The sequence below is a fragment of the Python bivittatus genome, unplaced genomic scaffold (assembly GCF_059951505.1).
Source record: "Python bivittatus isolate LINGU-HERP-01145 unplaced genomic scaffold, Pbiv_v1 ctg000080_np1212, whole genome shotgun sequence".
Lineage (NCBI taxonomy): Eukaryota > Metazoa > Chordata > Lepidosauria > Squamata > Pythonidae > Python > Python bivittatus.
Genome location: NW_028277035.1, coordinates 42,111,956 through 42,134,993, shown reverse-complemented (window position 1 = coordinate 42,134,993; position 23,038 = coordinate 42,111,956). Strand labels below are relative to the sequence as shown.

At 37.7% G+C, this 23,038-nt stretch overlaps 1 protein-coding gene across 2 annotated transcripts; it reads right to left on the bottom strand.

Annotated features, from left to right (window-relative positions):
- Window positions 1-784: 784 nt before the first annotated feature.
- On the bottom strand, window positions 785-11,948 carry LOC148216679 (ubiquitin-like domain-containing CTD phosphatase 1). 2 transcript variants are annotated; one of them, XM_088133903.1, is made up of 6 exons: window positions 11,843-11,948; window positions 10,024-10,203; window positions 8,051-8,142; window positions 6,806-6,891; window positions 6,609-6,724; window positions 785-5,574 (listed from the first exon to the last, which is right to left on the bottom strand). In XM_088133903.1, the coding sequence occupies exons 2-6, from the start codon at window positions 10,175-10,177 to the stop codon at window positions 4,580-4,582; spliced, it is 1,443 nt and encodes a 480-aa protein (XP_087990029.1). In that variant the 5' UTR covers window positions 10,178-10,203; window positions 11,843-11,948; the 3' UTR covers window positions 785-4,579. The 2 variants fall into 2 exon arrangements, with proteins under 2 accessions (XP_087990029.1, XP_087990030.1); XM_088133904.1 differs by having other exon boundaries at window positions 5,248-5,623.
- Between the last annotated feature and the right edge of the window lie 11,090 nt (window positions 11,949-23,038).

Sequence of the window (23,038 nt, the reverse complement as noted above, 5' to 3'; positions counted from 1 at the left end):
AGTATCATCACCTCACTGCAAAGAGACTTCTCTGATTTTTTTAAAGAGTTACACAGAAATATAGAAGTGGTAGCAGTGCCTTCCATCAATATCCTTGCACTGGTGCCAATTCTAGACCAGTCACACAATTGTTCACATATAAAGGGGAAGAGGAGATAAGGAGGTTTGAGTGGGAGATGGTAGGTGGATAAATAATTCTGGAAAAGGGGAAATCTGCTTCCTGCTCTAATGAAATGCTCACCAATGTCAGAGAGCAAAAAGTATCACATCCTTCAAAGAAAAGCAACAACCTTTGCTGCGTGGGAAGAAAGTAACTTTGCTTGGATTTCCACTTTTTTCTGTAATCTCCTCAGGCTAAATAAAAGAGAGATTCTGCAGCATTAAAAGGCATGAAATAAACACTCAACATGAGTGCTAAGGGGTGGGGAAGGAGGATGGGTGGGGTTGGGTGACAAGGAATCAGGGACAAATATTTTCTTTTTTTTTTAAAGTTTTTAATTTTTTTACAGCAAACACAAACATACATAAACAAACAAGAACATAAAAAACATAAAAACCATCTTCCATCTTAAACCGTGTGTCAGCCAGTTACCAATCATTTGTGCCATCATTTCATAGTCTTCACTCACCATTTATATAGATTCTCATGTTATCTATCCTAAGTATATTTATATATTTATCAGTTATCAATTATTAATCATTTGTGACTAGTCTATCTATAACAGCATTTATTAAGAGAAATTATAGCTTTCATTATAAGATTTATATCATTTTTGTCCATTGATTTTATATATATATATATATATAGTAATTTATATCAGTTTATCGAGTTTCTATTATAAAATTTCCTAATCTATTACATTACTGTATCTTTTCGTCCAACCATTGATAAAACAAATCCCATATCATATAAAATTGTTTGTCTTCTTGCTCTCTAATTTCAAATGTCAATTTACTCATCTCAGCACATTCCATAATTTTCTTAATAACTTCCTCCTGCATAGGTACTTTTTCATTCTTCCAATTCTTAGCAAATACAATTCTAGCCGCTGTCAAAACATTTACAATCAGATATTTCAATTCTTTACTGTATGTTTCCCGTATAATTCCCAGTAAAAATGTCTCTGGTTTAAAGTCTATGTGTTGTTTTGTCATTTTTTCCAACCATGTGTGGATTTTAATCCAATATCTTTTGGCTTCTGAACATGTCCACCACATATGGTAATATGAGCCGGGTATCTGATGACACTTCCAACATTTATTGGACTTGTTCTTACACATTCTTGCGATCCTCGCTGGGGGTAAATGCCACCTGTAAAACATCTTATAGAAGTTTTCTTTATATGCAGTTGACATTGTCATTTTATAGTTTTGAGACCATAGTTTTTGCCACTTCTCTAAATCAATTCCATATCCAAAATTTTTCCCCCATGCAATCATTGTTTCTTTAACCTGTTCTTCCTCCATTTTAAATTCTAGTAAATGTCCATAAAGTTTTTAAATCACTTTTTCATCAGTACCCATCAAAATTTTATCTAGAACAGTCAGCTTATCATAAATACCTTCTGCTTTAAAATCTTTATCAAATCTAGATTGTATTTGCAAATATGAAAACCAATTCATTTTTATACCTTGTTCTTCCAACGCTTGCATAGTTTTAAGTTCACCCTTTTCATTCAATATCTCAGTATATCTAACTGTTTGTTCCTTTTTATATGTTATTGGATAAGAGAAGGGTTCAATAGTGGATATCCATTGTGGAACTTTTAAGTAATATTGTCTTCTTGTCTTCTCCCAGTTTAAAAACAATGCCTCTCGAATGTAATGCCTTCTAAAATAGCCCTGTGTTTTCGTTCCCTTATACCATAGGAAAGCATGCCAGCCCAACAAGTCATGTCCCTCTAACGTCAATAATCTATTATTTCTTAAAGTTAATCCTTTACCCACGTCAAATTTGTCGCCTGGTAATATAATTCCCAGTTAGGCAAGGCAAACCCACCTCTTACTCTTGCGTCTTGTAGTAATTTAAGCTTTATTCTTGCTTTTTTACCCTACCAAATGTATTTCAATACAATTTTATTTAAATCGTCAAAGAACTCTTTCCCTAGACGAATAGGAATTGTCTGGAATAAGTATAATATTCTAGGCAATATATTCATCTTAATGGTGGATATTCTCCCAATCATTGATAATTGTAGGTTCTCCCATTTTATCAAATGTCTTGCGATCTGTCGTTTAACATAATTATCCTCCTTCAATGTACTACATCTTGGTGTAATATATATCCCTAGGTATTTAACCCTGTTTGTGACCTGTATTTCGAGGACTTCTTCCAATTCTTTCTTTCGCCTTCCTAATATATTCTTTGTTAATATCTTTGTTTTATCTTTATTTATTTTTAAACCTGCTACTTTTCCATATTCTTCTATCTTTTCAATTAATTTGGATGCTGTTTCCAACGGATCCTCTAGTATAAATACTAGGTCATCCGCAAAAGCTTGCAATTTGTACTCTTCCTTTTTGATTTTCATTCCTTTCATTTCTTTCTCTTCTCTTATATTCCTATTCAACACTTCTAATGTTAAAACAAAGAACAGAGGCGGTAGTGGACAGCCTTGTCTCGTCCCTTTTGTTATGTCTATCTGTTCTGTTAAATCTCCGTTTATCATAACCTTTGCAGTCTGCTTATGGTATATTGTTTCAATGGCTTGAATAAAATTTTTGCCAAAGCCCATTTGTGCCAATTGCAATAACATAAATCGCCAACTCATGTTGTCAAAGGCTTTTTGTGCGTCTAAAAATATCAAGGCCATTTGCTTTTCAGGATGTGCCTCATAATACTCCAAAGTGTCCAGAATTATTCTCATATTGTCTTTAATTTGTCTCTTTGGCAGAAATCCGTTTTGATCGGTATGAATAAAATTATTTAAATATCTTTTCAGTCTCTCTGCCAAAATTGAAGCAAAAATTTTATAATCTGAATTTAATAGAGATATAGGTCTGTAATTTTTAACCTGTTGCGGGTTAGTGTCCTCCTTTGGTATAAGTGTAATGTATGCTTCAGTCCATGTTTTAGGTATCCTCTTCTTTGTCATAACTTCGTTCATGACTTCTAATAGTTGGAGGCTCAATATTTCCTGGAAGGTTTTGTAGAATTCCACTGGGAGCCCATCTGGACCTGGAGCTTTCCCAACATTCTGCTTTTTTAAAGCTTCTGTTAGTTCCATCATAGTTATATTCCCCTCTAACATTATTTCAATATCTTTAGGTATCTGGGGTAATTTCGCTTTCTGTAAGTATTGTCTTACTTCTTCTTCTTGAACATTCTCTTGGTAGTACAATTTTCCATAATAATCCTGTATAATTTTTTTCTTGCCCTCATTACCAAAGCAGATCTGTCCTTCTTCATTTATCAATTGATTAATCCTTTTTGATTCTCTCTCCTTTCTCAGTTTATAAGCTAGCCATCTGCCTGGTTTATTTGCATCTTCAAAATAGTTGTTTAGCGTTTCTGAATTTTTGTGCTAGTTCCTCCTTTTCCATTAGTCCCATTTTATGTTTAATTAAATCCATTTTAGCTTTAATGTCTTTTTTTTGCGGGGATTTCTGTAACTCTTCTTCCAGTTTTTTATGGTCATCCTCCAATAATTTAAAGGCATTTTTCTGCATTATGTTTCTTTTCCTTGTATAATCTATTATTAAACCTCTTGTATAGGCCTTCATTGTGTCCCAAAGATTCTGTAATGATGTATCCTCTTTTTTATTTTCATTAAAAAAGAAGGCAAGTTCTTTCTCTATTTTCTGTTTAAAATCTTTTTCTTTTAGTATCCTATTATTTAAAGTCCATCTAGATCTCTTCCGTTGTCCTTTCCAGATAACTACCATTGAGTTGTGGTCGGCCCAAGTACTTGTTTGTATTTCAATTTCTCAAATGTTGGCAAATAAATCCGCTGACATCCATACCATATCAATTCTAGACCAAGATGCATGTCTATCTGAATAAAAAGTATATTGCTTATTTGCCGGATTTCTTTCTCTCCATGCATCTTTCAAATTTATTTCTTCTATCATTCGAAGGAAGGATTTCGGCAGTGTCTTCCTAGTTCTCTTTGTCGATTTCTGTGTTTTGTAATCCAATTGATCATTAATTATTCCATTGAAATCTCCCATCATACAAATATTAGCATAGTCCAATTCAACTATTTTCATATGTAATTTCCTGTAAAATTCTTCTTGATTGTCATTGGGAGCATAAATTGCAATTAAAAGAGTTTTAACATTATTATCTATTATTTCAACTATCAGAATCCTTCCATCATCATCTGCATAAATTTGTTCTGCCAACATTGTATCTCTAATATATAAGACCACACCTCTTTTTTTACATTGTGTCAAAGAAGTGAATAATTTACCTAATTTTTTTTGCTGCAGCAAGTATTCATGTTGTTTTTTGATATGTACTTCTTCCAGACAGATTATATCAAACTTTAACTTCTCTAATTTATGGAGTACTTTCCTTCTTTTAGTAGCTAAATTGAGTCCATTTAGATTGATCGTAATCAATTTTCTTTCCTCCATGTTAAGCTTTGTACGAGGGTTTAATTGCTCTAGTAGATCTTACTTCTCGTTGCTCTCTGGGAACACCATCTACCACACTTTCTTCTTTTTCTTTTTCAATTACTGCCACACATTCTTCTTGAAACTCAATTAACGATTCTTCCTTTTGTGTGTCTTCTTCTTTTCCTCTGAAAAATTCTAAATAAAATAGCTCTGCTTTTTGGACTGTATCAACTCTTTGTCTTTGTTCCTGCCAGGTAAACAGGAGACCTTCTGGGATCAGCCATCTGTAGTTTACTCCTCTTTTGAGTAGCTCTTTAGTCAAGAATGAGTATTGCCTTCTTATCTCTCTTACTCTTCTTGGCACCTGCTTCAGGACTACAATTTCTTTGTCTTTGTACTTTAGTGTTTTCTCTCTTGCCACCTGAAGGATCTGTGCCTTAGTAGTTTTTTTGGTAAATCTTATATGTACTTCTCTTGGTAGTTTATTTCTCATTGCATATCTTGTGTAAACACGAAAAATTTCATCCATCCCGTCCATCATCTTCTCTTTAGTTATCTCCAATGCTTCTGCCAATATTTCTGTCATTGTTTCCGCAAGATTTTCACCTTTTTCTTCCTCTATATTTTGAAATCTCAAATAGTATTCTGATTTATCAATTTCCCATCCTAGTAGTTCACTCCTGCCTTTTTCGACTTCACTCAATCGAGTATCGATATCTCCAATTTTCTTATCTCTTTGTATGTCTTCATCTTCGATTTTCTTGAATCTCTCCTCATATTTTATCATCATCTGTTGTATACTTTCATCTGTCTTTTCAATTCTATGCTCAATATTCTCCGTCCTCTTTCCAATCTTCTGGATTTCTTGCATAATTGCCTGCAATGTCACTTCCTTCTCTTTTTCCTGTTGTATCATTGCCTGGATTGAGCGTTGTCTCCCAGGTGGTGAGAAGGAAACTACTGATGTTGATGAAGTTGGGGCTATTATTTTCCTGCTCATCTTGGTGCTTGAAACTACAGAAAAGAGAAAAGGAGGAAAGAAAAAAGGCAAAAACCACAGCTACTACTCCAAAAGATAAAAATAAAAAACAATAAAAAGGGAAACAGGAAACAGGAAACAGGAAAAGAAGGGAAAAGGGAAAAAATCTTCAGGCACTTGTCTACCTTAATCCAATAATATACAAATAAAAAAATAAAAAAGAAAAGGAAGGAAAAAGAGGCTAAGTCTCTTTAAAAGTCCAGCTAAAGGGAGGGTAGAAAAAAACCCAAGAACTTCTAGCAAGAAATGAGCTGCTGCCACTAAGTATCCAAGGCTCTTGTGACTAGATCAAGCTTTCCATCTTAAACATTTTCAAAATCCACTTTCAACTCCGCTTTCTTATTTATAGTTGTTCGGATGGCACCTGTATAAACAGTTTATCATGCACATCCCACTATCTTTTTAGAAAGCTCAAAGTCCTTGAATATGGATAAAACAAGTCACGGTAAAAAAAAACAATATATCCAAGCCTCTAGATGGCAGTGCTACTTTCTTTCATTAACTCTCTCTTCACTCCACTTTCCCTGTTTCCCAAAGCCGAATATATGTATGTATGTATGTATGTATGTATGTATGTATGTATGTATGTTTCTTAAGGCAGTAAAAGAAATCTTAGTCCCGAAGAAGCAGCTTGAAATCGAAAATTGTTAAATATCGAAAAGAAAAGCCAGTCCAGTTGAATTGTTTTTTAAGAAAGAAAAAAAAAACACACTTTGCCAAATTCAAGTCCAATAAAAAGGGAAAGTTGAAAAACTAAAAAATTTTTTTTTTGAAAGGCTCGATCTCGCCGCTTAGTCCCAATATCTCATATTGCTTACTACCTTATGGTTTTATGCTGTCATCATGATCTACCTGCTACTATTTAAGCTGTTATTATGTGAGATATTGTAATTATTGTTGTAAACCATACTATAAGAGCTATAAAGTATATATTAAAAGAGTAAGCAATCAAGATATACAACAACATTAAACAGCGAGTAACAGCTTGAGCATAAGATTCATGACTTACCAAACAATGTGTAGTCAACATCGAGGACCAACAATTTCTTCCCTTCTCGTGGAGGATTCAGTATTTCTACTTTGTACTCCTTAACTCTGCGGGAGATTTTTAGCAGGTTCTCCTCCCTAAACACAAATAATATAAGCATCATGTAGTTGTAATTTCTTTAACTAACCGTTCACTTATTACTCTATACATTGACTCACCGATTTTCTACTTCAACAACTTCCTCTTCAATATCAAAATCATTGACTACATCTTCATTATCAGGAGGTGGCCCAAGGACATCTTCCTATAATGAAGGTAATTTTTTAAAAAAATTAGCATGGAAACAGTCATGTGTTCTCCTAATTTGGTGGATCACAAAAAAATAAAAATAAAAAAAGGCAGCCACATAGCTATGGAGTTCTGGCTTATTATGAACTGAATTGCCTGCTGCAGCATAACATCCCTTCACTCCCACTTGATTCCTCCTGCAGATGTAAACTGAAAATCACCTGCAGAGTTGTTACATTTAAAAATGCTGGGATTTGTAAGCAAAGAACAAAACTCAGATAACCATTCAAGCCTCTGAAACCCACACAAAAGTAGGATCTTGGCTTATAGGGCAAGAAAAGGGGAAACTATTCATCCAGTCTAAGTTTTCTGATATTAAAGGCTCCAACACTTTTGTAATCTTTTCCACTTCAAGCAATGGGAGAAAAAGTTCAGGTCAGGACAAGTGTTGTACTAAATTTCTCTCCAGAGGTGTCATGGAGGGGTAAGAGAGCTTGGCTGCAGTATCTCCCCTGTTCTACCATGTGACATGGTACATGCCTCAATCCTCCCTTTTCTTCCTCTCTCCTGATTTTAGGAGTGCTACTGGCGAAGGAGGGAATGGGAACGTTTGTACCGAAACCAAAAGAGGGGACAGATCCTGGAGCTCCTCTTTCAAGGTTGGAACATTCTCACAAGCCTTGAAGAAGAGAATCCAATGTCCAATGGCCCTCAAGACATTATCTTAAGAATCAAAGGACTGCAGCCTAAACTAATGATTTCTAGATAGCTACAGAAGGAGTTAACAGAGAGTAAACATGGTGAATAAATTGACACCATCCTTACAGTAAACCAGCAGCTGCCATTTAATTAAAGGCTATCAGCCAACAACAAAATGAACACGGAAATAAACAAAATGGAAAGCAAACAGTACAGTATTCTGTAACCTCACATGGTATGTAGGAATCTTGCATATGGAATAATAAATTTGGCCCATTAATATGTGGTCCATTAATACGTATTGTGCAAAGGTAAATACTTACACAAAAGACTACACTGAAAGTTTTTACTTATATTTGCATAAGCAGGCTCTTAGATCATTTTAACATGATTTTGATGGTTTCATTTTAATTAGATTTTTAAACAGCCATTAGAAGTTGGTATGTGTGTTTTAATAGAGCAAGAAGATATTTTACCAAGCTTTCCTCACGAGTCCCCATCATCATGATTTTCGTATTTGGTTTCAATTTTAATGATCCAAGCTTCACATCATTTTCTGCTGGCTTGCCTGCAATATAAACAGATTAGACTTCTTCAGTGAGTGTATAATTTCCTCTTCTTGCTTATTCTGTGTGGCATTTTTGAATCATTGACACATTAAGATCAATGATGCCAAATGTCCTCTTAACCATTTATTAAAAATAAACAATGTCAACAAAATTCTTTCTATATAACTTCTCTACTATACATGCTGAAAGGCATCAATAAATCAGTAAGAATTTTTTTGGCTGCTTCTCTAACACAGCTTGGTATTTACTGTGTTTCAGTCAGTCAGGAAACATTCCTCATTCTTTTCAAATAAGAACAGCTGGTCTGAAGAGCGGCTAGGGCTTACATTCTGGGGAATTTTCTACTTCTTTTTCTTAGGTATCTGAAATCCCTGTTAATTTGCACTTTGGTTCTTTATGTAAGACTACTGCAAACATAATATAGACAATGTAGAACATTAAGAACAATCTGCACACTACTGATGCAACATACATACTTTCTCAGCTTTTCCTGCTAACACAAGCAGCTAAATAACCTAGAAATGATGTGTTTACTCTATGATTTTAAACTCCAGACCTGACCGTTACAGCCAGGCTGCAAACAGTGGTTTGTGCTTGCTTTACACATCCTACACATCCTGGTTTCTTTGGGTGCTAAAAGCAATTTATTCATTCAACTTGTACGGCTGTCCGACTCACGAGCATGACCTCAGGGTGGAGGTAAGGTGGCTAGCCAGGGCCCAGCAATGGCTTATCAGTTGGCCAACCCCTGACTCGCCATGCTTGGAGCCACTAGATCAATTTATGTCTCCCTTGTACTGTGCACTCAGGGATGGCCCTGCCCCACCTATCACACATCCTACTAGGACCCCAAGTGTAAATAATACACCCTGTAAGAGCCAGTGTGATATAGTGATTAAGGTGCTTGACTAGGATCAGGGAGACCCAGGTTCAAATCCATTCTTAACCATGAAAACTCATCGAGTAACCTTGGGCTAGTCAGTATCCCTCAGTCCAACCCGCTTCTCAGGGTTGTTGTGGGGAAAAAATTAAGGAAAGTATGCTACGTAAACTGCCTTAAGTTCATGAAGTAAAGAAGGGATGTAAATCTAACAAACAAATGTATAGATAAATCATTTAATTCATTTAGCCAATATACCACTGAAAGATCCTAAGGGGGAATAAACAGAGATCTTCATAAACAAATATGTCTAAGGCTACAATCCTAGAGATAGGTTCATCTCTTTATCTGTTGGATAGATATAATTTTTATCAAATGTTTAACATGTTTCAACAGTATTTCATTTTTTAAATTGATATACATGGAATATGTCTACATTAGGAAGCAAGCTTCTTTGAAAACAAGATACGTACACACATGCACAGAGAGAGACACACATATATATATATATACATGCATACATATAGGCAATAACATTTCTTTGATCTCATAGAACTAGTCTGAGAATTGTCTATCTATCCCTCATACTGGTAGCATAAGATAAGATCAGAGGAACAAAACCGAATCACTGATTAATTTTTTACAGATAATCTATTACCTACTTGATTACTGGAATTCTTACTATAAATTCCAAAATACTGAAGACCAGAGGCATTTACTGAGTGAGGCATTTACTTCATTAAACAGCACACACATATAAATTAGTTGCACATCTCTATATGTATTAACACGTCACTGGAACATTCTGTTAAAAAGAGGATGGAATACTGTTGATTACACAAGCCTGACATTAGCCTGCCTCTTGTACAGTGTGCAAGAGATAAACCTTGGACCAGGGTTTATATTAATTTTTTAAGAAGTGCTTTAACATTTAATCATTTTAACCACCAGCACTATTGCAGCCACCTAACTCAACAAAAAAAGACAAGGAGCAGATTACCTTTTACTTTAAGTCCCAGAAGTTTTTGGCGTTCTGGTAGCACTCCTGTGAGTCCTTTGAGTGACTGCTTGAGATCCAACACCGTGTCCTCTTCTGACAAGGTGGTTATTAAAAATTCCTGCCCACCCCATTTTATAATGAGAGACACAGCCATAGTTGTAACATATGTTGAAAACAATCCTATGGAAAAGCAAAAGAAATAACGGGATAAATGATCAGACAATTCCAGATATCTAACCTTTGTCAGATATAACAGGAAAAACAACCTAAAGACTTAAATTTGAGCTGTCGTCCTCAACACACTTAACGGGACTCACTTTTCAATAGATACATATCTGATTGCACTGTAACAAATCCAGTACATCATTTCTGTGGTATCTTTCAGACTGGTACAGTAGAGGCTCTTTTACACAATGTCCTTCTCCCAACTTTAATAAAACAGACTCTCAGGAAAGTATGCATAATAGAGAGGTCTTTAGAAAACAGAGGGAAAGAAAAAGTGCCAGGGAAAACAACATAATCATATTGCTCGTATACAGATCAACTACCAGATCACAAATTCCAGCAAAATCTCCAAAAGAGTGTGGCGTTTTAAGCAAACAAAAAGTTAACATTAGCTTGTGATACATAGAACCTTATATATAATCAGTACCATACAAAAGATTATTCTCACTAACAATTCTTTAATAAAGAATCATATATTTCAAAGACAGACCAGTCTCCCCTTGTCTGAATAACTACTGGAATCTGATTCAAGCAAATGAAGACTAAACAATTTGCAAGAGAATCCCACCAGAAGCAGAGCATCTACTTTTATCTACTTCAAACTTCCAATGCATTGGTACAGTAGAGGATTTTCTCAGTTTAACACTACTATCACTTCAGTAAATCATCACCACTGCATTTACATTCAGGATACACGCATCGAGCATCCTGCCTAATAGCTTACTGAAGGTTCTCTACGTTTAGGAAAACTGTTAGCAAGAAATGGCTTTCCACAGTTGAGAGATTTTGGAATCGCAGCATTAAGGAAGATGTCTCTTATTTCAACACAAACACTTTAAAAAACATTTCGAAGCATCAAGATTAGTCAAGTCCGCATCTATATCATTTAAGGGGTATAGCGAGCGGCACCCCTCTAACCGCAGCGTTTTCATTCATAGAGAAGTTTAAGCAAGCATGAACTGGAACTGGAACTCAGAACATAAGTTCTGCATGCAAAACCGCCCACGTGCAATCTGTGGCACTTCCCAGCCGGTACTAGGAACGGCTCTCTCCTGAAAGCCCTGTGCGGGCAGCACCGATCGATTTATTACAACGTTCTCGTTTTTATAGAACGCTGCTCCTCCCATCAACCCGCTTATGCACGGAATAACAGCATAAGCAACAGTGGGCGCGATTCTCTTTCCGCTACCCTCTTTTATATCATCGCGCTAGGTTTTGTCCCCTTTCTCTCCAAACGGAAAGCACACCCCACGGCGCACAGGTTTAGAAGGTAGATCCCACCAGGCGACCAGGGCACGCTGACTCGGGCAGAAACTGAATTGCAGAGAGCGTATCTCCCCAAGACAACCTGGGCGCCTCGGAGAGCCCTCGGGCTCTGCGCGGAGGGAGCAGGTCCACCTGCCGATCGCGAGCACGCGGACGATGGAGAGGCTCCCCTCCCGCGCGCTCCCTGCCCACAAGGGCTACCCTTCCTGCCCGCGCCAGTCTTTCCGGAGTCGGGGGATCCCTGCCCTCCGGGAACCGGACTATTAGCAGAGGCAGTTCCATCTGGCACCCGCGCAGCCGAAGAAAGGAGAAGAACCGGCGACCCTACCTCGCTCCTGAGCGACCTCCCCGAAAACCAGACCCCGGCAGTCAGGGCCCTCCGCGAACCGGAAGCACTTCCCGAAGGACTCGGCTGCAACGGCCGGGTTGCAGAAACGCAGAGACAAGAAAAGAAGAGTGGGCCATCGGAGGCTCGCACGTGGGACTTCCGAGTTTCGGTTCACAACCTGGTTTTCCTTTGGAGAAGCGAGCTCTGCCCGTGAAAGTTAGGAAAGAGGTCCAAGCCGTTCTCTTCTCTCTCGGTGATAAAAGGCTCCTCCAAAGAAGAGAGTGCACCTCTAAGTTAGATCTTATTTTGTGTAAAGCATTTTGTGTTTATTAAAGGGATGTGTTTATTTTATATTTGTGTGTTTATTATACTATGTCACAGATACCCAGAGAAATGAAGATGTACAATAAATGTAATTATGAACAAAGGGGATGACATGTCTGTCCATATGATTTTCTGTCACTTAAATTGTCCATGGTGATATGAAAGTAGTTAAAGATGGTTTGCATAGAGCACTCCAAAGAGTAGGAGTAATAGAAGAACTGGAGATGATTTTTCAGAAGAAAGGATCAACGTTTTGAACGAATGAGATCTAGAAGAAAAAATACCTTGCCAGGCAATATGAATGAGCCTCAGACTCAACAAATTCCAGCATACCATAGACAACCTCAAGGAGCAACTGGACCAAACCATGACCCCAGAGCACACAAATATACTGACAAACACCATCAAGACCACATCCCTAAGACAAGCTGAGAAAAGAAAAACAAAACTTCAAACTAAACTGCTCAAACTAAACTCCAGAAACAAAGAGGCACCTGAACCTGAATGGGTAGTCAACATGTCCAGCCGACCACTATCCACTGCAGAACACAATATCCTCCAGAAATGCCTCAACTGTAACATGGACAGTCGAACATGGAATTCTGTGCAGCCTTAGAAGCAGCATTTAAAACCACAGGACATAACACGGAGACCCAAGAAAACATAAGGCAGACAATCATGCCACAGATCAGAAGAACACGATATCACCACCAACTCAAAGCGGAGGACAGAGCAGCCCTCAAAAGCCTAAAGAAGGACCAAACCATCATTATCCTCCAAGCAGTCAAAGGCCGAACCACAGTTATCGTGGATAAATCACAATACTTACAAAAAGCCAAACAATTATTAGAGGACAAAGAAACCTACATCCCAGTTAACACCAACCCAATACAGAAACTAGACAACCTGATCAAGAGAACCCTTAACGACCTAACTGAGAAAGGCCATATCACAAAAGAAGAACAGTGGCAGATGAAAAGCAGTGGACCCATCCTCCCACGTCTCTGTGGATGACCAAAAATACACATGCCTGACATACTTTTCCAACCAATTGTATCTTTACCAGGGACTCCAACATACAACATAGCGAAAGAACTGACAAAAAAGCTTGGACATCTCACAGAGAAGAGTGAATATTCTATCAACTCCTCACTACAGTGCCTCCAGAAAATCAAAGATGTACACATAGATGAAGATGAAATTATGGTCTCATTTGATGTCACAGCACTCTTTACATCCATAAACCCAGAAGGAGTAAAAGAATCCATGTCAGCAGTACTACACAACACACCTGACCTAACCAAATACACCAAGATCGAAATACCCAGAATCATGGACCTCATCAACCTCTGCTTCACCACCTATTTTCAGTTTGATGGACAAATGTACCAACAAATCAGAGGCACACCCATGGGATCATCACTCTCAGGACTCATAGCAGAGATTGTAATGCAACGTCTAGAAACTAGCATTTCCACACATATAACCAAAAGTATGGATCTGGTATGTAGATGACACCTTTGTTATAATAAAAAAGGAACAACTAGAGAAGACACATGAAACTATCAACATCATCTTCGAGGGAATAAAATTTACCAGAGAGGAAGAAAACAACAACACACCACCCTTCCTGGATATCCTCATCAGCAGAGGTAACAACAGCAAATTAGAAACTCAAGTTTATCAGAAAACAACCCACACCAACCAAGTACTCCATTACCAAAGTACTGTCCAACAACCCAACCTCCCACAAGAGGAGCTGCGTAAGAACATTATTCAAATGAGCACAAATGCACTGCAGCAACCCAGGACAGCAGAAAAAAGAAACAGACCACCTATACAACATCTTCCAAAAAAATGGATATCCACGCAACTTTCTTTGGCTTACTATTCCCTATTCTGTTTCTGTACACTGCATAACGTTGCATACCCCAAAAAGCGGGCATGCGTAATACTCAATCCCCATTAGTTTCAAACCTAGCATTAAAAAGGGCGTGATGGCCTTGTGATCAGTTATTGACTTACATTCAATCATTTTGCACTTCAAAAAAGCTTATTTTTAAAATAATAAATGTATTTGCTGCTGGTTTTAATTCGAGGATAGATGATCACGTTATTATGATAAATTTAGGGATTTTCTGTGAGCAGTTCAATATCACCTCAGCAGATTCACTTCAAATCTTGCAAATTGCTCTACAGTATAGGCCTCATAAATTTTATAATTCTAACATCCATAACAGAGGCTTTTGAGGCAGATTTAAGAAATATAGAGGCCCAAAATGCTCAAAGAAAGAGACTCTAGCCGAGGTCTTTGGACTCCATCTTCTCTGATCCTAAGAAGCCCCCCACTCCTTATGGTGGATACACAATTGTGGATACACACAATAACGCTGAAGGGCTTAGAGTGCATTATTGCCATTATAGGCTTCTTGAAGGGCAATGCAGGAAGAGGGAGGGCGAAAACACCTGAAAGTACAAAGTTGAGAAGGGAATACAATTTCTATACTGTGACTGTGTTTATACAATACAGTTTCCAGGTGATATAAAGTTCTAATAGATGTTCATACAACATGGAAGCTTGCTTAGGGTTAATCTTGGTTTGTTTTTTATGGCATAGTTGATGGGGAAAGTCAGCCTGTTTGCTTAATTTATGATTCAATGTATTGGGTGAACCTAGTCCATCCAATATGGTGGGAAGGAGCATGACAGTGAAACACAGCTGGAAATATAAAAGAAGCTAGACTCTGGTCTTGTTGACTATGAAGTAGCTTTCAACCATCTAAGTCCAGAGTGGGCTACTTTTGGTCATCAACAGTTTGCCACACCTTGTTTGGAGCTTTAAAGATGAAGAATGTGGCTGTGGCCCTTATCTGAGAAGGACCAGGATGTCCTATATTTTCCTGGGTTTCTGGGGCAGGAAATTTGGTTTGGTTTTCTTTGAGACTTCTAATTACACTAAGCCTATTTTAGGTTTGTAGAACAGTTTTTTGTGCTTCCCATCTACAATGGCAGGAAATCATGATATAAGAGAGATTTTCCTTCAGGAGGTTAATATTTGGTAGTTTTCCAAATCATCTGTATGTATGAAAGCCAGGTTTGCTCGGTAAGAACAGGTATGACATTGGTTTTTGGTCGATATTGGTGAGATTAACTGCTATGTTCTGGACTGGCTATGGTTTCTAAATAATCTTCAAAAACAACCCTGTGGCTCCTGACGAGTGATGGACAAAGGATTGTTACCTTACAGAATATTCAGCTGGTATACCATACTTAGTTGGAAAAAGATATTCCATGCCACCGCCTCCATTTTTGAAACAAGATGCAATGCCAAATTGAGGAGCACCCTACAGGGTGCTTTAGAGGGAATACACAGTGAACAATTTGTCCATCTACAGCAAAATCAGCAGATTGATCAGCATGTCCCTCTTCTTTGTACTGAACTTTTGCTCCTAAAAGAGAATCCTAGTTCTGTAGAATTCCAAACTTCAAAAGTATAACCTTCAGTCTACACTGGCTTATACATCACTGCATAAACTTAAGCATAGCACAGTAACTACGGCCTAAAAGATTGCTCTTTGGCTCCTTGTGTGCGTGGAGTCACCTAGGAAGAGCTTTAGCAACAACAGGGAGGTGTTAAAACACTTTCAATAACTAAAAAGTGCATACATACATTCTGTGTAGGAATCGTTTTGAATGCAGTCTTGTGCACGATTATGCCAGTTGGTGAAAGGCAAGTGGAAGCATTGGCAGGATCGGCAAAGGCTTTCATCGGAGTGGCAACAGCAGGGCTGTGCCATCAGGACACAAGCCCCACCCCTTTTGTACGCGTATCCACTGTGATGACACCATCGTGCTTTTGTCACTACCCCCCTCCACTTACTTTTCAAGGTAGAATGCAAGCAAGTATGGGCTTTTTTCACAGCATAAAAGATTAATTAGTTCCAGGGTAACTAGTGTTTCTTCCTTGCTTCGGCAATAAATTAGGCAATAGTGAGGCTTTCAAGTCCTTGTTTATGAAATGTGAGAACCAAAGAAATCACAAATAAGGAAAGTAATCCAGCAGAGATCAAATATCTTCCCCTTTTCTTTGCTGGGATTCCTAACTACTTCTTGCTGACGGATTATGGTGATACTTTTTTTTCAGGATTGTTTCATTTCTAACAAAATTAAAGGCTCCATTTTAACTGGTCAGATGTCTCTTGTTAAAGCATGGCGCTTGTTGCGAGTTTCAGGCATGCATTCTGGGATAGGCTTTGCTGAGTTTGAGATGACAAAACAAACAGTTGCAAACTTATTTGCAATATTGGTGTATTTGTCTGCTTTGGCTGCCCATAGTCTATGCTGAGGTTCTGAACCCTGTTGGTTCTTTTGAGGATACGGTAAATAGTAAAAATGTTGAATGCCTTCAAGTTGGACTTACTCCGTAGGTGGTTTGCCCTGAGAGTATGTGATTGGACCAAAATCACCCAGCTGGCTTTCCTGGCTAAGGTAAAATTAGAACTCAGGTTTCTCTACTCCTAGTCCAGCACCTTAACCGCTAGACCACACTGGTTCCCCTAAATAGTAGAAAAGTCTTATATGAATAGGCACATATTTGTTTTGCAGATATGACTAGGGTATTTCCTTGGGGATGTAGGTGCAGGCAATTTTGTTGGTGAATTCCTGTTCAGGAGTGCCATCTTTAGTCCCACATAACACATGTCAAAAGCAATTCAATTATGTTTACTAGTTTGCTCCTCAAAACAAGCTTTCTTTCTAGATTTGAAAATTGGAAGCTTAGTGCAGAAATCTCACATTTTTTCAAATTTCTGCTAGACAAGAATTCTACGCAAAAAGGCCAATAAAGCAAAAGGGATGCTTTTTTTCTGATGAGATGTTAACTACAGTATCTGAAATGTGCAATTAGTGAAAGATTCCCATGGAAATCATGACTTTATATCCATTGAGTTAGCCCAGGCAGTGGAATAATTTAAATTAATCCTCCAGACTGCAGCTTCTGTGTCTAAATGAACATTTAATACCATTTTGAAGACCTCAAGGCAGGATGTTCATCTGACTACCCTTTCACTGTATCCTATGCTGAGATTTTTTCATTGTCAGCGGCCCAGGAAGTCGGAATGTCAGGGAAATTAGTTTTACTAAATTAGATTAAATTTAAATCCATCAGACCATTTGAAATCTGAATCATAGGCTATTTCAGGTGGGGTTCCTTCACAGGTAGGATCCATGACAATAAGTGCCATTTCCTTATATCTGACAAGTCAGATTCAGTTCTCAATGACTACATATCCATGAACTTAACCACAATGCAGGAATGCTGCCTTCTGAGAATTGTTCTAAACTGATAGCCTTTGGATCTCCTGGTGGTCTCCCATCCAGGTACTAACCAAATCTGATCCAACTAAGACTTAGTGAGATCACTCAAGGTTCTGCTATTTCCTCACATACCCCAAAAATGACCTGACAGCTATGCCCAGGCAACTGATTCTGTGAAGCATTCTATAATTTGTAACTATTTCTTATTAAAATAAATCTAATAATTGAATAGAGAGTAAAACGTTTTGCTACTTTTAGACTATGCTGTGCTTTGTCCCATGACAGTTTTTGTCTGCTGCTCTCAAAATCCCCCTGAAACAAATGCTATTTGTGACTTATTTAAGATGATAGCTATCTCCAGCCATTGTTATCAGACTTCAACATTATCTTTCAGGTCTGAGAAAATACTTTAAACCCTTAATGAGATATTCCTGCATTCTGCAAACTTTTATCTTCAAATATCAACAGAGCTTTTGTTTCTGAGAGAAGTGACTTTCTTAGCTGACTTGGAACGTTGAAAAATACATTTTCTATAAAGCTTTGTTAATAATGGGGTAAATTATAACTGCAGATTTTGGAGCAACACATGGCACTTGGAGGCCTCTGGAACGCTTGGCATGTTTAAAAAAAAAGTCTGCCTGGTTGCCCCATTGGAGGATTTATGCATTCCTGAGTTATAATGGTTTCCGGAAAGAAATTCTATCCAAGTTATCTGTGGCTGGGAGAATATGAATTGTCCTTACAGAAAAAGAAAAGGAGAGAGATTGGTAATAACAAAACTCTACAAATGCTATCTCAAGAATACAGAGGGCATGGGAAATGAAAAGCTACAAAATTTTCTCCCCCCATGTCCAGGTACTGTATATCCATATCCAGAGACAGTTTGGTTAGTGGTTAAGGCATTGGACTAGGAATGGGGGAAACTGGAGTTCTAGACCTGTCTTAGGTACGGAAGCTGGCTGGGTGACTTCGTGCCAGGCATGCTCAGCCCTAGGAAAAAGGCAATAGCAAATCACTTCCAAAAACACTGCTTAGAAAACTACACAGACTTGTCCATGTAACTTCCAGGAGTCAAGACTGACTTACAAGCACTGAAACCCCTCCTTCTTCAGGTAATTCTATGCAATTAGAATTCTGTGTGTGGCTAAAGCTATGGGAGTCCATCTGGTGAGATAATACCAGTACAGTAACACCAAGTGGATTCAGCGCCCCACAGGTGCGTGCTCATCCTCAGCCTCTTTCACGTCATCATTCCACCAAGCAACTTTTCCGTATTTCCCATTAATATAACTCCTCACACTTCTGTGTCACTTTACACAATTCTTTTCACACTGCTCTGAGCACCTTCCATTCCTCTTTCCTTATTATATCCACTTTTCATACATTAAGTTGTGAGATTAATCTTTTGTTTATACTTTTTCATACTTGTATTTTTTCTTCCTCCAGTCATTCTTTCACTTGTTTCTTTCATTCTTTTCCTGTGTCCATATTTTCCAGTATCCATTCTTGCTACTAGGGCAAAACTGTGTCTCACATCTCTCATCAATCTTGTATTCTCAAATTCTCTCTATTTCATCCTAAACAAATCCATATTTTTAGATTTATATTCATTTATTTTTCCATGTGTATATATGAACAAGCATAATTAAACTACTTATTCAAAACAGATGGACATTTTTTCTAACCAGATACTCACAATTCACTGTTCTTTTCCATTCTCAGGTCTTGAAATGACCAAATTATTCTTTATGTGCTCTTTTATTTCAATCTCACCCACCCTTAACGAGCAGAATCCCCCCCCCACTATATTGTGCATATGCAAAATGTTGCACATTTCCTCCCAAAACTCATGTTTTTTCCATTGTTCCTATTAATTGAAATGCAATATGCAACAATCAACCTATGGATTCCTGCTTCCACCCATAACAACCTGTATATTACTTCAGACTTTCTGATACACAGTTTATCACATTTGCTTCAATGAAATTTGCCAAGAGATGTTGATAGTCAGCAACATAATAAGTTTAATAAATAAACTTTCAGAGTATGAAACAGTCTCGTCTGAATCTTTTTCTCTAAACTGCTACTTTCTTTGCATATGCATTTTTATGTATTGGTCAGGGAAGAAATGCCCCTTTTAAAAGGAGTCTTCAATGTTGGCCTTTGCTAATCTTAATAAAAGAGAGCTAGTGGGCATTTTCCCAGATTATTAGCAAATGCAGGACACTGAATATTTCAAGCAACTTAATTGATTGAAAAAACCTGATTCATTCAAACTTTAGAGTGACGAATCAGTGGCCTGGTCCAAACAACATACTAAAGTGATTTGAAGTTGTACAATGCATGAACCCAGTCACAGTGTTTTTAAAATAAACTATGGTTAAACAAAGCACAGCTCAGCACAATGTGTAAACTCATCCTTGAGTTGGAAAGGCCTTCTCAAGGGTAACAGCAGTTATACCAATATAGTTGCAATTTGGGAGATCTTTCATCTAGATGGCATCAGCTGCAGCTTTTTTAAAAGAGTGATCAGTGTATTTATCACAATGTGATAAAAATGGTGAAAAGGATGCTGATCCATCTTATAAAGAGAACTAAGCTGCTGGTATAGATTATAAATCAAACTTGCTATGATAACTGTGGATAGGATTTGGTTGTACTGGCAGAAGTGAAAATACTTTGCTTTTTTTCAGCCAAAAAAAAAAAAATCATGACAACTAGCGTCATTATTAAGAAACTTCAGACTTCACAGGCCACAAGTGGTTCCACTGTTTCTGGAGGGAAATAGGAAGTGTGGGGAACCCCAAAATGAGATACCAGGCCATATTAAAGTAAGCCGTTCAAACACATATTCTCCCAACAGAAACATTCTGAGGGAAAACTGTGTATCCTATTTTAGATGAAGATATATACATGTTTTGTGAAGTGAACATATATTGGGAATACATTGCCTTTTTCCAAAAGAGAACCACTTCTGTATAAACCTCAGGTGTGATTGCAAGAGGAATTTTTTTCTCTTCTCTAATGCACTTCCCTGTAGATTAAAAAAAGTGGCATTATTAATTTGGTATGAGGAAGGAATAGTCGCAAGGTCTTCAGAATAGTCCCAGGTATCTGACTGGGAACAGGCTTTTTTTTTTTAAATGCAGCTTTTGTATAATCACAGGTAACATACCTTATGATGTTTGAATACAATGCCTGTATCTTTTTCTAAAGTTTGCAGGAGCCCAGCTTAAAGCATATAGTATCATCACCTCACTGCAAAGAGACTTCTCTGATTTTTTTAAAGAGTTACACAGAAATATAGAAGTGGTAGCAGTGCCTTCCATCAATATCCTTGCACTGGTGCCAATTCTAGACCAGTCACACAATTGTTCACATATAAAGGGGAGATAAGGAAGTTTGAGTGGGAGATGGGTAGGTGGATAAATAATTCTGGAAAAGGGGAAATCTGCTTCCTGCTCTAACGAAATGCTCACCAATGTCAGAGAGCAAAAAGTATCACATCCTTCAAAGAAAAGCAACAACCTTTGCTGCGTGGGAAGAAAGTAACTTTGCTTGGATTTCCACTTTTTCCCCCTTGAAACAACTCTGTAATCTCCTCAGGCTAAATAAAAGAGAGATTCTGCAGCATTAAAAGGCATGAAATAAACACTCAACATGAGTGCTAAAGGGTGGGGAAGGAAGATGGGTGGGGTTGGGTGACAAGGAATCAGGGACAAATATTTTCTAGGAGGTAAACTATCAACCATGCAACTAGATTACTCCCAATGCAGACTCAACAGCAAGAGGATAGAAAAGCCACTGCATTGCAACAGCAAGAGGACAGAAACACCCTCCATTTCACTTGCAATATCAAACTATGCCCCTTGTGTATGGAATTCTCTACAAAGGATCCATGACTCAAAAGGAAGTATAAGACTAGGGGCTAGGAACTTGTAGTGAACAAATTGCTCAGAGGCAGAGAGCCACTTAGCCCAACTCTACCAATTCAAGCAGTGAGAGCTCTTATTGCTATATCTCTATTTGGGCAGCAGCAACACCAGCTGCTATTAAGAAACAACAGACTGCACACTGAACAGTTTAAGGGTAGTTCTGGGCCAATTCACATTCTTAGACACACTGAAGTACTGTACTTACAGGGTGGCATCGGTTAACATGGAGATGCACACAATGCATACAATATACGGTATTATGCAGAGTGTCTGATTCTATGCCCTGCACTAGAAATAGTCATCTGTGGTCCCAGAAGCACTTTCTTTCAACCCCCTCAAACTGGCAAATGTTGGTGATATAACTGGTGAAAATTGGTAGTGGTTTCCCATTTTAAGGTAGGAAGTGCATATGCTACATTGGCATATGCACAAAAAGAGAATCAATATAAGAAAAAAGAATACACACATGAATATTCGTCCTGACCCCAACCATAAGAAATTCCAGTCCTGCCTGAGAGATATTTGCCAATAGCAATTGTGGCTGTAGGCCACCAAAGTAGGGCCCTGCCTAAAATGGAAAATCTCACACATTAAACTCTAGGGTTTACTTTTCTTTTTGCAGTAAGGTAAAGGAAAGCTGGAGGTTGCCTTATTTAATGTAACCCCCCCCAAAAAAGCACACACTGATATACCTGAACACATACTTATTTTGGAGATAAAGGTGATATAAATTCTCCTTCAGGTGGATCTTAACATCTGGTGATTTCATGGACACAGAGGCAGCAGTATTGAAATGGTTTTGCCATTTCCTCCTCCTGGATTTTTTTTCCAGTTTCCCAGTCATATTTCATATTTGGTTGAGGACTGGTTTAAAGTTGATAGAGAATGCAATGATTACACTAAAAGTTTGTTTGAAACAATAATAAAGCTAATTCAGCCAGAGCAAAGTGGTTGATGCTATCTAATATCAACAACTTTATTAGAAACATCCTGCAACACTGTGGGATTGATAATAATTACTCTTAACATATAATTTCAGATGGTCAAAAATGAAGCACAACAGCAGCTGCGATTTGTACTTGAAGTAAAGAAAGAGAATAGTTAAAAATAAACTTCAAAATCACATTCTGAAATACAATCATTAAAAAAAAAACAGATCTGAAAGCTATTTTTGCTGGGACAACTGAAAGACTATATTTACAACTCTTATCTGCCTAAAATTGAAATGCTTTACATATTTTCTTGAAAGTAAGGTTCACTGAACTCATGAGAACTTTATTCTGAGTAGTCTTTATAGGACTGCATTGCCAAATTAGTTGTCTTTGGAAATATGCTAAATATAGTTAACAGATCTTTCAGGCCATATTTGCATTCATAGGTGGAAGTGAGTGAAATCAACAGGCCAACAAGTCTCCAAAGATAATGCAAATTTTTGTTTGTGTTCGATCAGATGTGTTTCTTGAAATCTGAAAACATTTTTGCTCACACTATTCACATGTGGGATAACTTAAATCAATCAGAGCAAATTGTGTGGAATGATACATACTTTGACGTGAAGTTCTCTGCCCATCTTACCATACACTTACCATACAGAGACTGGATTACACTAAAACAGAAAGCA

Bases quoted from the DNA above. Each gene is read 5' to 3' on its own strand.
- LOC148216679 (XM_088133903.1), bottom strand. From the start codon at position 10,177: ATGGCTGTGTCTCTCATTATAAAATGGGGTGGGCAGGAATTTTTAATA. The intron at 8,143-10,023 runs GTAATCTGCTCC...TTTATATTGCAG, and splicing joins TCTGGGACTTAAAGTAAAAG to GCAAGCCAGCAGAAAATGAT. The intron at 5,575-6,608 runs GTAAGTCATGAA...TCTTTTCTGTAG, and splicing joins TGTTGACTACACATTGTTTG to TTTCAAGCACCAAGATGAGC.